The sequence below is a fragment of the Aotus nancymaae genome, unplaced genomic scaffold, assembly GCF_030222135.1.
Source record: "Aotus nancymaae isolate 86718 unplaced genomic scaffold, 86718_ANA_hifiasm-v0.15.2.pri h1tg000089l, whole genome shotgun sequence".
NCBI classification, from domain to species: domain Eukaryota; kingdom Metazoa; phylum Chordata; class Mammalia; order Primates; family Aotidae; genus Aotus; species Aotus nancymaae.
The window spans coordinates 6,958,546-6,972,993 of NW_026988504.1; the positions used below are offsets into that span (position 1 = coordinate 6,958,546).

A 14,448-nucleotide genomic window follows, 5' to 3' on the forward strand; every position below is an offset into this window, starting at 1 on the left:
ATGGGGGCGGAGCGTCGCCATGGCAGCAGGAGAAGCCTTTGGAGCGGCTACTTATTGCCGGTCCCAGGGCCGCAGTCGCTCAGAGAAGCGCCGTCGGGCGGGGGGGCAGCGAGAGGCGCTGGCAGGGCCCTCGAGCTGGGGACAGAGGGCCGCAGGGGGTGGGAGGAACTTCTTCCAGAACCTTCCTCTGGCCCGGGCTGCGCTCTGAGCCAGGTAAGGGACGAGGAGGGCTACAGGCCCTGGGGAAGGGTGGGCGACGGTACCAGCCCGCTCTATCGTTCGTCCTTGACTGAAGTGGTGGGCCCAGGGACTGACATCGGAGGAGTTTGTGGGAAACTCGCCTCCTGCCCCCGATAACTGTTCCGTCCCCTTCCTTCCCGACGACTCCCTATCATAATATTCCTTCTCAAGGATCAGAGGACCTCCTCCGTCCCTGCCCCGTCGTACTGCCTCCCAGACTTGTCGCCCCATTTCCATTTGTTGCGGGGAGGAAGGGGGTCCTGATTTCCTGCTCTTCGGGAGAAAAGGATAGTCTCGGATGCCCCTACCCTCTTACTTTATTTGCCTAATAAAACCTCGAAGAGGAAAGGAGGAGGGAGGCGGTTCTGGTGGGGGGTGGGACCCCAGGGCCTTGCTTCTATTTCCCAGACCTCGGCACTAAAAGATCCTACCCAGCTGCGGGGATGATGTTAGGGGAGGCGCCCCCTGTACGGGGCGTGGGGTGGTGCTCAGCTCCCGCCGTGGTCCTCGCAGGCACCACACACATATTCGGAGGAGGCGCCCCCGGGGTCGCGAGATGGAAGCGCGCTTCCGGGAGGCCGTGTAACGGGAGCTGCGGGAGTCAGCGGTCCGGAGAGCGCGGCGGGCCACCCCCGGCTCAGCCCGTGGATGCTGACCGCCCCCTCGGAGAGTCCCCGCAGACATGGCGGACAGCTGGCTGCGCCTCTCGGGAGCCGGGCCAGCGGAGGAGGTCGGGCCTGAGGGCGGCCTGGAGGAGCCCGACGCCCTGGATGACAGCCTGACCAGCCTTCAGTGGCTGCAGGAATTCTCCATTCTCAACGCCAAGGCCCCCGCCCTGCCCCAGGGAGGCACCGACCCCCACGGCTACCACCAGGTGCCAGGCTCAGCAGCGCCCGGGTCCCCCCTGGCGGCCGACCCCGCCTGCCTGGGGCAGCCGCACACGCCGGGCAAGCCCACATCGTCGTGCACGTCGCGGAGCGCGCCCCCGGGGCTGCAGGCCCCGCCCCCCGACGACGTGGACTACGCCACCAACCCTCATGTGAAGCCTCCCTACTCGTACGCCACGCTCATCTGCATGGCCATGCAGGCCAGCAAGGCCACCAAGATCACCCTGTCGGCCATCTACAAGTGGATCACGGACAACTTCTGCTACTTCCGCCATGCAGATCCCACCTGGCAGGTAGAGGAGGCGGGCGGCGGCCGCTCCCTCCCCATTCCCTCCTGGCTCCCCACGCCGCAATGGATTCACATCCCAGATCTGCAGGCCAAGTAGGCTCCGTGCGGCCAGGGCCCCAGAAGGGAGGACTGCAAAGGAGCCCAGTTCTTGCAACTGCCCCTCCTTTGACTTCCAGAGAGGGAGAAGGGAGAATGTCCAGAGGTGGAGGGCTTTAGGGGTGCAGAGGCTGAGATTCAAGGGGAAGGAACCTGCCATTCATCCAGCAGGCCCAGGCCAAAGACCAGGGCTAGACTCTGCGTGGACAGAGTCTCCTTGGGGAGAGCAGTGAACTGAAGGCACATTCTTGTCCCAAGTCCTAGAATTCCTAGACACTGCCCTGCCCGGGATGGTTTGTCGGGCTGGGAGTCAGAAACGGAAACTGGAACATGGCCTCCCTGCCAGGCTCTATGTCCTGCCCTTTTGCAGTTGGCTTCGGGAGGGTGGGATGGAAGGAGTGCTGTGGCATGTGAGGGCCAGCTTTGTCCCAGTGGAGGGTGGAGGGCATAGGGGACCTTCCTAAAGCTGCTGTCCCAGCCCCCTACCTCAACCGCTGCTTAGTTTCCTCCCTCCAACCCCCCCTCTCAGCCAACCTCCCTGGGGGGACAATTACCTGAGCCAGGTGCCTTCCACAGGGGCTCTGCCTGCCACACGGCTGCATGTTCCAAGTCTCTGGAACCTGTCACAGAGCAGCCAAGGGGCCCAGGCCACCATGTAAACATCCCAGCCTTGCTGGGGGCACTATCCCCGCCGCTCCCTGCTGTCCCAGCCCAGGACCCCAGGCCCCAGCAGGCTTTGGACAAGGCAGGAGAATGGTCGATTTGAGGCTGGGCGGACATTGCCCTGTCTTCAGCCATCACCATCAAGGGCTAGTTGGCAACAGAGGCCCCCCAAGGATGCCCAGACTCTTCCCTGAAGCACCCAAAGTGGGCAGGCCACAGAACCACAGTCCCAAGCCATTTCAAATGCCCCCTGACCCTAGAGCAGTGTCATTTTAGCCACAGCAAAAAGCAGGGACCCTCAGCCCCACCCTACCCTAAGCCTGTTCAGCTTTGGCTTCAGGAAACCGGCCCCAGGAATGAGTGCTATGCTTCTGGCTCTTGGCTGGGTAATAATCAACTGAGCCTGGAGTAGGGGGAGGGGGCCTTGGGGGGTGAAGGCCCAGGCCAGCAGCCGGCTCAACAAACAGGGAAAGTCATCAGATCCCACACCCCTCATCCCTGCACACACTCACGCTCTCGCGCTCTCTCTCTCTCTCTCTCTCTCTCTCTCCATCCTCTGCTGCCCAGCCCCCTCCCTGGACCCACTCACTCACAGAGAGGGCCAGCCAGGCCCAGGCAGAGGGAGATGGAGGGAGATGGCGGTCCAGGCCCTGGGGGAGCAGAGGGCTTTGGCCAGAGGCTGTGAGCAGCAGGGTGAGGGAGGGAGGGCAGGCGACGGGGGTGGCACGGAGAACCACCCGGCGGCTCAGAGCTCGGATGACTGAGCAGGCAGATATCCCGGCAACAGGGAACAAAAGCCCCCGACAGCACTCTGGGCTCCCAGTGCCCTGTGGCTGGTGTCCCAGAGCCGCAGTGGCCTGGGCAAAGCAGTGTATCTCTCCTGCTGGAGAGAAGATGGGGGGTGTCCAGGAGGGCTAGGTGCCACTTCATTGCCCCGTCCCCACTGACCCAGCGGTTCCTCTTTCTGTCTCGCTCTCTCCTTGTGCCCAGAATTCAATCCGCCACAACCTGTCTCTGAACAAGTGCTTCATCAAGGTGCCTCGGGAGAAGGACGAGCCAGGCAAGGGGGGCTTCTGGCGCATCGACCCCCAGTACGCGGAGCGGCTGCTGAGCGGGGCCTTCAAGAAGCGGCGACTGCCCCCAGTCCACATCCACCCGGCCTTTGCCCGCCAGGCCGCACAGGAGCCCAGCGCTGTCCCCCAGGCCAGGCCGCTGACGGTGAATACCGAGGCCCAGCAGCTGCTGCGGGAGTTCGAGGAGGCCACCGGGGAGGCGGGCTGGGGTGCGGGCGAGGGCAGGCTGGGGCATAAGCGCAAACAGCCCCTGCCCAAGCGGGTGGCCAAGGTCCCTCGGTCCCTCAGCACCCTGCTGCCCACCCCAGAGGAGCAGGGTGAGCTGGAACCCCTCAAAGGCAACTTTGACTGGGAGGCCATCTTCGACGCCGGCACTCTGGGCGGAGAGCTGGGTGCTCTGGGGGCCCTGGAGCTGAGCCCACCCCTGAGCCCCGCCTCACACGTGGACGTGGACCTCACCATCCACGGCCGCCACATCGACTGCCCCGCCACCTGGGGGCCTCCGGTGGAGCAGGCTGCCGACAGCCTGGACTTCGACGAGACCTTCCTGGCCACATCCTTCCTGCAGCACCCCTGGGACGAGAGTGGCAGCGGCTGCCTGCCCCCAGAGCCCCTCTTTGAGGCTGGGGACACCACCCTGGCCTCCGACCTGCAGGACTGGGCCAGCGTGGGCGCCTTCTTGTAAGAGGCCAGGCCCTGCCCCACCTCCGGACAGTGCCCAAGTCAGGGCCCAGAACTGCCCCCAACACAGGTCCACGGACACCCCACCATCCAGGCAGGGGCTGGGCCAGGGCTCCAAGGCTGGTCCCGCAAGGCCACATGGCCACCAGCCCCGCTGCCATCAGATTCAAGCCCAGGAGGCTGAGAACGAGGGCCCAGGACCAGAATCGCTGCCTCCTCCCCAGCCCGCCTTGTACACACAGTGTTTCCTTGCTCCCCGTCTTCCCAGCCCCAGAAACTGGCTAAAGGGTCCTGCACCAGGAGAGCCGAGGCCTGGAGGGGCCCGGGATAGGGTGGGGAGGAAAAAAACCGGGCCCTCCCAGAGCACCTCCACTCTCCCCTTCCCACCCCCCGCCCAGCCTCCCCAGGTCTCTATCCAGAGAGTCCCCAGGTACAACAAATGCTAATTAGATGACAGCAAATTAACCCCCTGGAGGCTTCTCCTGGCAGAGCCTCCGTGGGGCCGGGGCAGGCGGTGGATGAGGCGGAGCAGGGTAGAAGATGGACTGGGGGAGGGGGCAGAGAGAGGAGACCAAAACGAAGTGGGGGCACAGGATGGGGCAAGGAGATCCTCTCTAAGACCTCTGGGGTCTTCACCTGGCCCCGTCGATGGGGCGGGGATGTAAATCCCTAATCTTTAAGACTTGAGGCTGAGAGCAGCAAGAAGTCTGGGTCCGGGGGTTTGGGGCAGGGGCAGCCAAGCTGTAGGGGACAGACAGACTAATGTAGTGAGTGTAGCTGTAGCTGAGGCTTCACTGGGAGGGACAACGAGCTTGCTGGAACTACTGGGACCAAGAAATGGGGGTACCCCGCACCCCTGCCTGCACTTCCGGGGGCCGGGGGCGTGCCTTGCTCCACCCAGACCCCCTGGGCTGTGTCCTACATCCACCCTCCCGCCCCGTGGGGCAATTTAACCTTTTTCATGAAAAGTTATTTACAATAAAAAGTTTTTAAAAATAAAATTTTAAAAGATCTAAAAATGGACCTGCACAAAACCGTCTTTGGGAACAGGTGAGGCCGGGTGTTCTGGAGGGGTCGAGCTTCTCCTTGCTGGAGGCGGGGATGGGGTGGATGAGAGGAAGATTCGGGGGGCACTGAGGGCCTGCAAAGACCCCTGACGAACCCCACCACCTCGGCGTCCCCAGGGAGGAAGAGGCTAAGGGGTGGCTCTCGGATGTCCCCTGCAGCTTGGGTCTCAACGCTTCCATCTGTACAATGGGAAGATCGGGGCCCACAGCCCGGGGGGATCTGGAGACAAAGGGAGGCGTGGCCCCCACCCCCAGACCCAGGGAATCTCAAAGGCTAAGTGTGCCCTGGGCTTGGCCCCTGCCGTCCCCCGCTGCGAGGGCCTGCCCGGGCCCGCCTGCCCCAGTCTGCCATCCCGACCTGGGCCAGCGTCCAGCGCCTCCTCCCCTTGGTCCTCTCCAGGAGGGATCCAACCCCAGGGCCCCCACTTCCCACCCAACCTGGCCCAACGCAGGTTTGCGGAGGAGAAAGGCCACTAGGGAAGGGAGTGAGCTCAGACCACCTCTCCCACCCACACTGGCAGGAACCGACTACCAGAGTTCTGACAGGGGAACTGAGACACGGGATATTTGTGTCTGGGTGACACTCAGCTGGCACCTTTCAGTCCCCTCCCCCTTGCTTTGCCTGGGAGCCACCTCCCCACTCAGTCCCCACCACGGGTACACGACTCCTCGGGAGAGCCAATTCCTCTCACACAGGTGCACACACGCGCACACACACACGGGCACAAACAGGCAACGTCCTGAGCATTCCTGCCCAGCCTCCATGGACCCCTTTCTCCCAAAGCCCCTTTCTTTCTCCGTTCTCTAGGCTGGCTCTAGGCCAACCTGGCATTCCCCTGCTAACCAGCTGCTTTCACTTGCTAATTATTCTAAATACTGCAGAAGGGCAGGAAGCCTGCAGTGTCCAGGAAGGCTGGCTGAGGGCTACCCCAATTCCCTTCACCCCGAAGGCAATTCCCCCTTCCCTCTCCCCACTGTCCACCCTCTTCCTCTCCACGGACCCCACCATTGGGGGAACAAGGCATGGGTGCAGCATTAGGGGAATCAGCCTTCTCTCCCCAGGATCAGCCTCCAGCTTTGGATCGACAGGCGGGGAGTGTAGCTGTGTGCCCCAGGCCTGTGCTGGGGGGAAGAGGGGCAATGTCTGGGGCAGGCAGGACCCCCTCAACTTGGGGAGCGCCAGGCCTGAGAAGCTGAGTGAGGTTTGCCTCAGCTTGACAGTCACCTGGAGGCTCCTGAAAATCCCACTGCTGGGCGGCACCCTGGACCAATTAGACCAGAATCTCCGGGGTGGGGCCCAGACATCAGCATTTGTAGGGTCCCCAGATGCTTCCAATGTGCAGCCAAAACTGAGAAGGGGCCCTGGAGAGGGCAGAACTCTTTCAGCAGGCCATGCTGGAGAGTGGGAGAGCATCGGCTAGGAGCCTCTCACTGCTATTCACCCCTGCCTTGCCCCTCAGTGGGGTGGCTTTTTGGCCAGGCGTGGTGGTTCATGCCTCTAATCCCAGCACTTTGGGAGGCTGAGGCGGGTGACTCACCTGAGGAAAGGCGTGTGAGACCAGCCTAGCCAACTTGGTGAAACCTCCTCTCTACTAAAAATACAAAAAATTTGTTGGGCGTGGTGGCGGGCACCTGTAATCCTAGCTACTCAGGATACTGAGGCAGGGGAATCACTCGAACCAGGAGGCGGAGGTTGCAGTGAGCCAAGATCACACCACTGCACTACAGTCTAGGCAACAGAGCGAGAATATCAAAAGAGAGAGAGAGAAAAAAAAGAATGTTTGCCCAGGTGCGGTGGCTCACGCCTATAATCCCAGCACTTTGGAAGGCCGAGGTGTGTGGATCACGAGATCAGGTGTTCAAGACCAGCCTGACCAAGATGGTGAAACCCCAGCTCTACTAAAAATTAAAAAATTAGCCAGGCATGGTGGCTGGTGCCTGTAATCCCAGCTACTTGGGAGACTGAGGCAGGAGAATCGCTTGAACCCGGGAGGCGGAGGTTGCAGTGAGGTGAGATCGTACCATTGCACTCCAGCCTGGGCAACAAGAGTGAGACTCCAACTCAAAAAAAAAAAAAAAAGTTTATTTACCTCTTCTTTTTTTTTTTGAGACGTCTCGTTCTGTCGCCCCGACTGAAGTGCAGTGGCGTGATGTCAGCTCACTGCGACCTGCGCACCCTGCCCCACCAGGTTCAAGCAATTGTCTTACCTCGGCCTCCTGAGTAGCTGGGATTACAGGTGTGCTTCACCACACCTGGCTAACTTTTGTATTTTTAGTAGAGATGGGGTTTCAACATGTTGGCCAGGTTGATCTTGAACTCCTAACCTCAAGTGATCCACCCACCTCAGCCTCCCAAAGTGCCAGGATTACAGGTGTGAGCCACCACGCCTGGCCTATTTACCTATTATTTATTTCTGGGTTCTATGTAATCCCAACCAAAATATGTTTTGCACCATTTGACAGTGCGTTGAAGACCTGACACCCCATACCACTAAATACCTCAGCACATATTTTCTCAAAACAAGGGCACTTCTAAGCAGTAGTATAAGCATCAAAATCAGGAGATTAGCCCAGCGCAATGGCTCATGTCTGTAATCCCAGTACTTTGGGAGGCCAAGGCGGAAGGCTTGCTTCAGCACAAGAGGTCGAGACCAGCCTGGGCAACATAACAAGACCCTGTCTCTGCAGTTTGTTTGCTTGTTTTGTTTATTAAGACAGAGTCTCACTCCGTCACCCAGGCTGGAGTGCAGTGGTAGGATCTCAGCTCGCGGCAGACTCTGCCTCCCAGGTTCAAGTGATTCTCCCTGCCTGAGCCTCCTGAGTACCTGGGATTATAGGCACCTGCAACCATGCCCGGTTAATTTTTGTATTTTCAGTAGAGATGGGATTTCGCCATGTTGGCCAGGCTGGTCTGGAACTCCTGACTGCCTTGGTCTCCCAAAGTGCTGGGATTACAAATGTGAGCCACCGTGCCCGGCCTCTAGAGATAATTTTTTAAAATAGCCAGGTGTGGTGCCTCTGTGTTCCCAGCTACTCTCCACACAGAAGGCTGAGGCAGGAGAATCGCCTGAGCTGAGCCCAGGAGATCAAGGTTTCATGGCACCACTGCATTCTTGTATGGGTGGCAGAGTGAGACCCTGTCTCAAAAAAAAAAAAAAAAATCAGAAATTAAGATTGGCCTGATAATCCCATCTAATCCAGGGACCCCATTCAAACTTTGCAGATTGCCCCATCACGCTCCTCCCTGTGCCAGCATCCCAGCCCGAGAGCCCGTTCACTCCCTGTCCTATTTCTTTGGAGCTGTGTGGCTTTGAGCTCATGACTCAAGTTCTCTGGGCAGGTTCCTCACCTCCTTTCATTCTAACCTGCAAGCCCCACTTTTGGGGTAACCAGCACCTGCTGCACGTAACAGCCCCTGCCTGAACCGCCTCATGTTTTTTTTTTTTGAGACAGAGTCTCGCTTTGTCACCCAGGCTGGAGTGCAGTGGCACAAACTTGGCTCACTGCAACCTCTGCTTCCTGGGGTTCAAGCGATTCTCCTGCCTCAGCCTCCCGAGTAGCTGGGATAACAGGCGTGTGCCACCTCGCTCGGCTAATTATTGTATTTTTAGTAGAGATGGGGTTTCACCATCTTGGCCAGGCTGGATCCTCAAGTGATCCGAGGATCACCTCGGCCTCCTGAAGTGCTGGGATTACAGGAGTGAGCCACCTCGCCTGACCCCACCTCCTTTTAAGTGTTGGGGGAAGCCCGTTCCCAAAGCAAGGAGCCATCCTTCTATCCCGGAACTTCCTGCCTTTCCCATTCTGCCTTCCCACTGTATCCCCCACTAGGAATGTGCTGGAGAGGGAGGGAAGGGCCAGGACGTGGGAGAAAAGGCCAGGAGCTCAGACCTTGGAGGGCTCCCCCTCCCTGCCCAGGGCACATCTTGTTCCACAGGACAGGCCACCCAGGGCCCAGTGACTCTCAGGTCTGGAAGGCCCCCAGGGATCCCCTGAACCCCACACGTTATGCTCCGCTGGGACACACCGGCCAGGCCCCCTGCAGAGCTGAGCTACGTCAGGGACTGGTGTCAGGAATGGCTCTCCACCTCCGCCTCCGCCCCTGGACCCAGACTTGCAGGAAGAAGGTGAGCAGGAGGGCGGGAAGGAAGGTGGGGTGGGGCGGTGGAGGGTCAGGTGCAGCTCCCTCCTGGGCTGATGCCCAAAGGTAAACAGGTGTAGGTACGCTCCTGGCAGGGGGCAGTGGGCTGGTCTTGGGGCAGGCCTGGGCCTGTCGGGGGCAGGGGTGTGGGGAGGGGCTGCCGAGCCGGACTTGTTAACAATGGGGTGGGGGAGCGGCCGGGTCCTGCTGACACATTCTTGTTTGATGAGGAGGAAACAGGTGACAAGGAAGGGGGGCCACCTCAGGCAGGGGAGGGGGCTTTGTGAGCCCCCCTGGCAAAGCCTCGCTGACTACTGTGAGCTAAGCAGCAGGTGAGGCGCAGGAGGCCCCCAGGCGCTGCCTCCTTCTTCCCGGGGCACCTGTGTCCGCCCCGCTCTTGGCTCCCAGGTGGGCAGGTCAGAGGCACGGGGTGTGCTGGGGCTTGAACCTTCCGTGTCTGCGTCAGAAGTTGGCAGGGGCCAACTGGACGGATGCTGTCCCCCGGAAGCCAGCCTGAGCTGGCCAGGCAAGGAGAGGTGGGCGAACCCTCACCGAGGGGGCTGTTGGGGCTGAGGGTCTCCCTGCTGGCCCCCTCCAGTCTCCCAGTATAGTCCCGAACCTACCCCCGCCGGGTCCCCACCTGCCCTGGGCCACACCACCTGTTCTGAGGACAGAGGGGTCTGAGCCCTGGGCTCCGAACTCCCAGGAAAGCAGTAGTTCCAGGAACTGGAGAGGTGTGCACACCTCCACGAAGCCCACCCCGCCCACGGTCCCCAGGGCTCTTTGCAGCCAGAGCTGCTGCGGGGTTGTGGTGGGTGGGCAGCCCTCCCAGTGCTGCTGTTTGCCCAGGGAATTAAGCTGAGGCGGGGCGGCTGCCCACAGCTCTCCCCTCGCCCAGCCACCCACAGGCTCCGACAGCAGCCTTGCACACCCACCAGCTGCCCTGCCTCTCTTCCTGCCTAACCCTGGCCACCAAGCCCTGTCCCCACCCCCACTGAGCAACAGAGTGCCCTCGATTTCCTTCCAGTGAACTGTGTCCATGAGGTGGGTGGGGGAAGGAAGGGCCGACTGGGATACAGCCCCTGCCTCCTCAGCCCACAGCTCCACAGGCCCTGCGGGAAGATGGCCGTCCTGCTCATTCCTACCTCCCAAGCATCCCAGCCCCCACCACGTGAAGTATTTCTTGAATAAATGAATGAATAAATGGGCCGGCTGGCAGATCAATACAAGATAGAAAACCAGCCAAGAAGCCAGATAGGCAACGCCCAGGGGTTCTCCAGGCCCTGGGCTAGGAACATTCCCGAGGCCTCTGGAGGTGGTGGTTTGACCCGGGGCTGTGCAGACGGAGAAGGCATTTCAGCCCGGGGAGAACTTTGAGGAAAGCCCCAGGCTGCCCGCTTCAGGAACTGAGCGAGGGGACCGGCTGTTGACCCTGTGGATTTGGGGGCCTCTCCTGTGGAAGTGAGAACAGACGGAGGGGAGCAGAGAGCAAGGCCACCATTAGGAAACCAGGGGACCAGGGAGGAGGAGGCAAAGCCAAGGGGGAGCCCGGAGGACGCCTGGGAGCTCCGGCTAGGGGAGCCGCTGCGCTGGCACCGCTGCGCTGGCACGCCTGCTCCCGGCCGCCCTGAAGGGAGCGCCCACAGTGCGAACGCCGCAGGGCACCCTGAGTGGGCAGCGGAAGCTGGCTTTGGCCCCGGAGGCCCCCGAGGCCTCCCACGGGTCATTTCCTTAGTGTGGTTGGCGGGGTGTGGGGAGAGTCTGAGAGCAGGCAGCAAACTCCAGCTCCAAGTGGAGAGAAAGGAAGGAGAGGGTGAGGGCAGGGGTGAGGGCGGGCAGACCCAGAGAGAGCGCTAAGATGGGAGGCCTAGGCCGGGCTCGGGGGCTCGTGCCTGTAATCCCAGCACTTTGGAGGCCAAGGTGGGCAGATCACGATCTCAGGGATGGAGACCAGCCTGGCCAACATGGTGAAACCCTGTCTCTACTAAAAATACAAAAATTAGCTGGGCATGATGGCCCGTGTCTGTAGTGCCAGCTACTTGGGAGGCTGAGGCAGGAGAATCTCTTGAACACGGTAGGCAGAGGTTCCAGTGAGCCAAGATCATGCCACTGCACTCCAGAGTAAGACTCCGTCTCAAAAAAAAAAAAAAGATGGGAGACCTGAGGGTGTTTGAAGGAAAGAAGGGGTACGGGTGGCCCCGAGGGAGGGCAGACTGAAGGTGCTGGGGGTTGGCAGTGCTGAGCGAGCTCCTGGTGGGAGGAGGAGGAAGAGGGTCTCGGGAGGTAGGAAGGTTGGAAAGGGAAGAGAAAGAGGATGGGGAGGGGGTGGGGCTGCAGCAGGATGAACCTGAGAGTGTGGGGAGCTCTGGCAGTGTGCCGCACTTGGGGTGTAAGGGGCAGAAGGGCGGAGGAGCAGGGGGTCTGGAGTAACTTGGAAAGGAGCAAGGGGAGCAGAGAGATGGGACAGGAGCCCCGAGAGGGACAGCAGCACCGGGAGGTCAGGGTGGTTGATCTGCACCCAGCTCGCAGGACGCAGGTGGAGGCCGGAGATTCTCAGCTGCAGGAGAGGAAGGCCAGGGTCCCAGGTGCCAGACCTGGTGACCTGGTTTCTTACACCTTTGGGCTGAGTGGGGGAGGGGCAACAAAGAAGAAGGGCCAGACCTGGTCTAAGGGAAGCCTTTCTACCCACGGAGTTGGGAGGCCCGCAGCCGGAAGCCGTGCACAAGGGACTCACAGGCTCTGAGGCTAAAATGTTTGGGCATCGTATCTTCAGGGCGGGAATTCTGTTCTCGGAGCTTTGCTCATGAGGGATGGTTCCTTTTCCAAGCTGAGTCTCCTGCAACCCTCTTTCATTCCCCAGACTGAACCCTCTTTCAGACACCCCATAACATGCCCAAACTCATGGAGAGGCACCTCAAACTCTCCGTATGCCTGACCGGATTTCCCTTCTCCCCTTGTGGGCCTCCCTCACTCTGGACGGGACCTGCCGCCAGCTGTCTCCCAGCCCGCTGCCCTCGCTCCAAACAGCCACTGGGCCCTTCTTTTTTCTTTTTCTCTTTTTTTTTTTTGACAGAGTCTTGCTCTGTCACCCAGGCTGGAGTGCAGTGGCACCATCTCAGCTCACTGCAACCTCAGCCTCCTGGATTCAAGCAATTCTCTTGCCTCAGCCTCCCAAGTAGCTGGGACTACAGGTGTCTGCCACCACGCCCGGCTAACTTTTTGTATTTTTAGTAGAGATGGGGTTTCACCATGTTGGCCAGGCTGGTCTTGAACTCCTGGGCTTAAGTGATCTTCCCACCTCGGCCTCTGAAAGTACTCAGATTACAGGTGGGAGCCACCGCACCTGGTTTTTTTTAAAGGAAAAATTTTTACATCATCACAGTATATGCACCTGGAATACATATCAACCTTAAAAAGACTTAGTATGTTAAAAAAAACACAAAAGGTCACTAGCTCTTCCTTCAGCTCCTGTTCCCAGGTAACCATAACCACTTTCATTTCTTTCACTTGTTCAAATAATCCCTGCTGTTCTGTTTTTGTGGTGTATCTGTGTGACAGAGTCTTGCTCTGTCGCCCAGGCTGGAGTGCAATGGCATGATCTCAGCTCACTGCAACCTCTGCCTCCTGGATTCAAGTGATTCTCCTGCCTCAGGCTCCCCAGTAGCTGTGACTACAGGTGCATGCCACCATGCCCAGCTAATTTTTGTATTTTTGGTAGAGATGGGGCTTCACCATGTTGGCCAGGCTGGTCTTGAACTCCTGACCTCAGGTGATCCACCCACCTTGGCCTCCCAAAGTGCTGGGATTACAGGCGTGAGCCACCACACCTAGCCTTATACTTCTGATTACTACCAGCGCCGGATCTTCAATGTATCTGAATGTTACCCAATGGCTTCCTGCCATAGAAGGTGAGGCTGTGGCTCGTTTCCCTCCTCCATCCTGCTGTTTGGTCAGATTTTTTGTTGGGTAGCCGGACAGCCTGTGACTGGCATGACGTGGTGCATAGCGCTCACCGCAGAGCCCAGCGTGCACTCTGAGTGTATGTCCATTCATGAAGGCTGCGGGAGTTAATAATTGCCTCATTTCTTGTCAATTTAAAAATTTTTTGTGCTCTTATGGCTAATTATTCACAAACATTCCAAAAAGTCTTACAAATTCTTATCAATATCATTCTCTTTGAATACCCTTTTAAAAATCCATAAATAGGCCAGGTGCAGTGGCTCACGCCTGTAATCCCAGCACTTTGGGAGGCCGAGGCAGGCAGATCACCTGAGGTCAGGAGTTCGAGGACCAGCATGGCCCCGTCTCTACTAAAAAATACAAATATTAGCCGGGTGTGGTGGCACACACCTATAATCCCAACTACTCAGGAGGCTGAGGCAGGAGAATCGCTTCAACCCAGGAGGCAGAAGTTGCAGTGAGTCGAGGTTGCACCACTGCACTCCAGCCTGGGTGAAAAGAGCAAGACTCCATCTCAAAAGAAAAAATAAAAAGGCTGGGCACGGTGGCTCATGCCTGTAATCCGAGCACTTTGGGAGGCTGAGGTGGATGGATCACTTGAGGTCAGGAATTTTTCTTTCCCTCCCTCCCTTCCTCTCTCTTTCTTTTCTTTCTTTCATTGTGGAGCTATCTATCATAAGCTCTCACTTCAAGTTGAAGGCTTTCCTCAAATGTCTCGCCATACTGGCTGTAAATTCATTCCTAAAATTGACGTGCTGAAAAGCTAACTCCAAGTTCAGCAAGTAGAGGCAGCTGCAGCTCGCAGGCTTTGTTGTCCGACCACCTAGCCTTTTGCTGGAGGACTTAATGCTCAATACCAGTGGACCTTTCTTCCAGGGCCATTTTATTAGCTCAGGGTTTGAGCCTCGCACGGCTGCTGAGCCAGGAAGGGGTCAGGGTTTTGTTTTTTAGGATGCAGACTTCTTTCTAGGCTGATCTCGAACTCCTAACCTCAGGTGATCTACCTGTCTCAGCCTCCCAAATATCCTTGTTTTCAGACCAGTGTCTGATCCCTACCACTTAAAAGTGCCTAGTGTCCCTTGGCCCAGAACCTGGTTCAATTGCTCCAGAAAATAAACCTCCCATCTCAGTGGGGTCGGAGCTGGGCAGGAGCATTGTCTCCGTGCAGGGAGTGGGAAGACAGGGGGCTAGAGATCTCCTCAGTATGAACACTTCAGCTTTGTGTTCTGACCTTTTGCAGAATCTGGGGGGAAGAATCATTCAACTTCCTTTTGGTATCCCCTTCTGTACACCTGCACAGGAGTTGTGCCTCTGCTCTGTGACACTTTCTCTTCATCTTCATATGTTCTCA

At 58.7% G+C, this 14,448-nt stretch overlaps 1 protein-coding gene across 1 annotated transcript; it reads left to right on the plus strand.

Annotated features, from left to right (window-relative positions):
• Positions 1-81: 81 nt before the first annotated feature.
• On the plus strand, positions 82-4,946 carry FOXJ1 (forkhead box J1). Its single transcript, XM_012453662.2, has 3 exons — positions 82-213; positions 754-1,420; positions 3,166-4,946. The coding sequence occupies exons 2-3, from the start codon at positions 923-925 to the stop codon at positions 3,931-3,933; spliced, it is 1,266 nt and encodes a 421-aa protein (XP_012309085.1). The 5' UTR covers positions 82-213; positions 754-922; the 3' UTR covers positions 3,934-4,946.
• Positions 4,947-14,448: the final 9,502 nt, after the last annotated feature.

Excerpts from the sequence above, each read along its gene's own strand:
- FOXJ1 (XM_012453662.2), top strand. The coding sequence starts at position 923 with ATGGCGGACAGCTGGCTGCGCCTCTCGGGAGCCGGGCCAGCGGAGGAG. Across the intron at positions 1,421-3,165 it reads ATGCAGATCCCACCTGGCAG|AATTCAATCCGCCACAACCT; the intron begins GTAGAGGAGGCG and ends CCTTGTGCCCAG.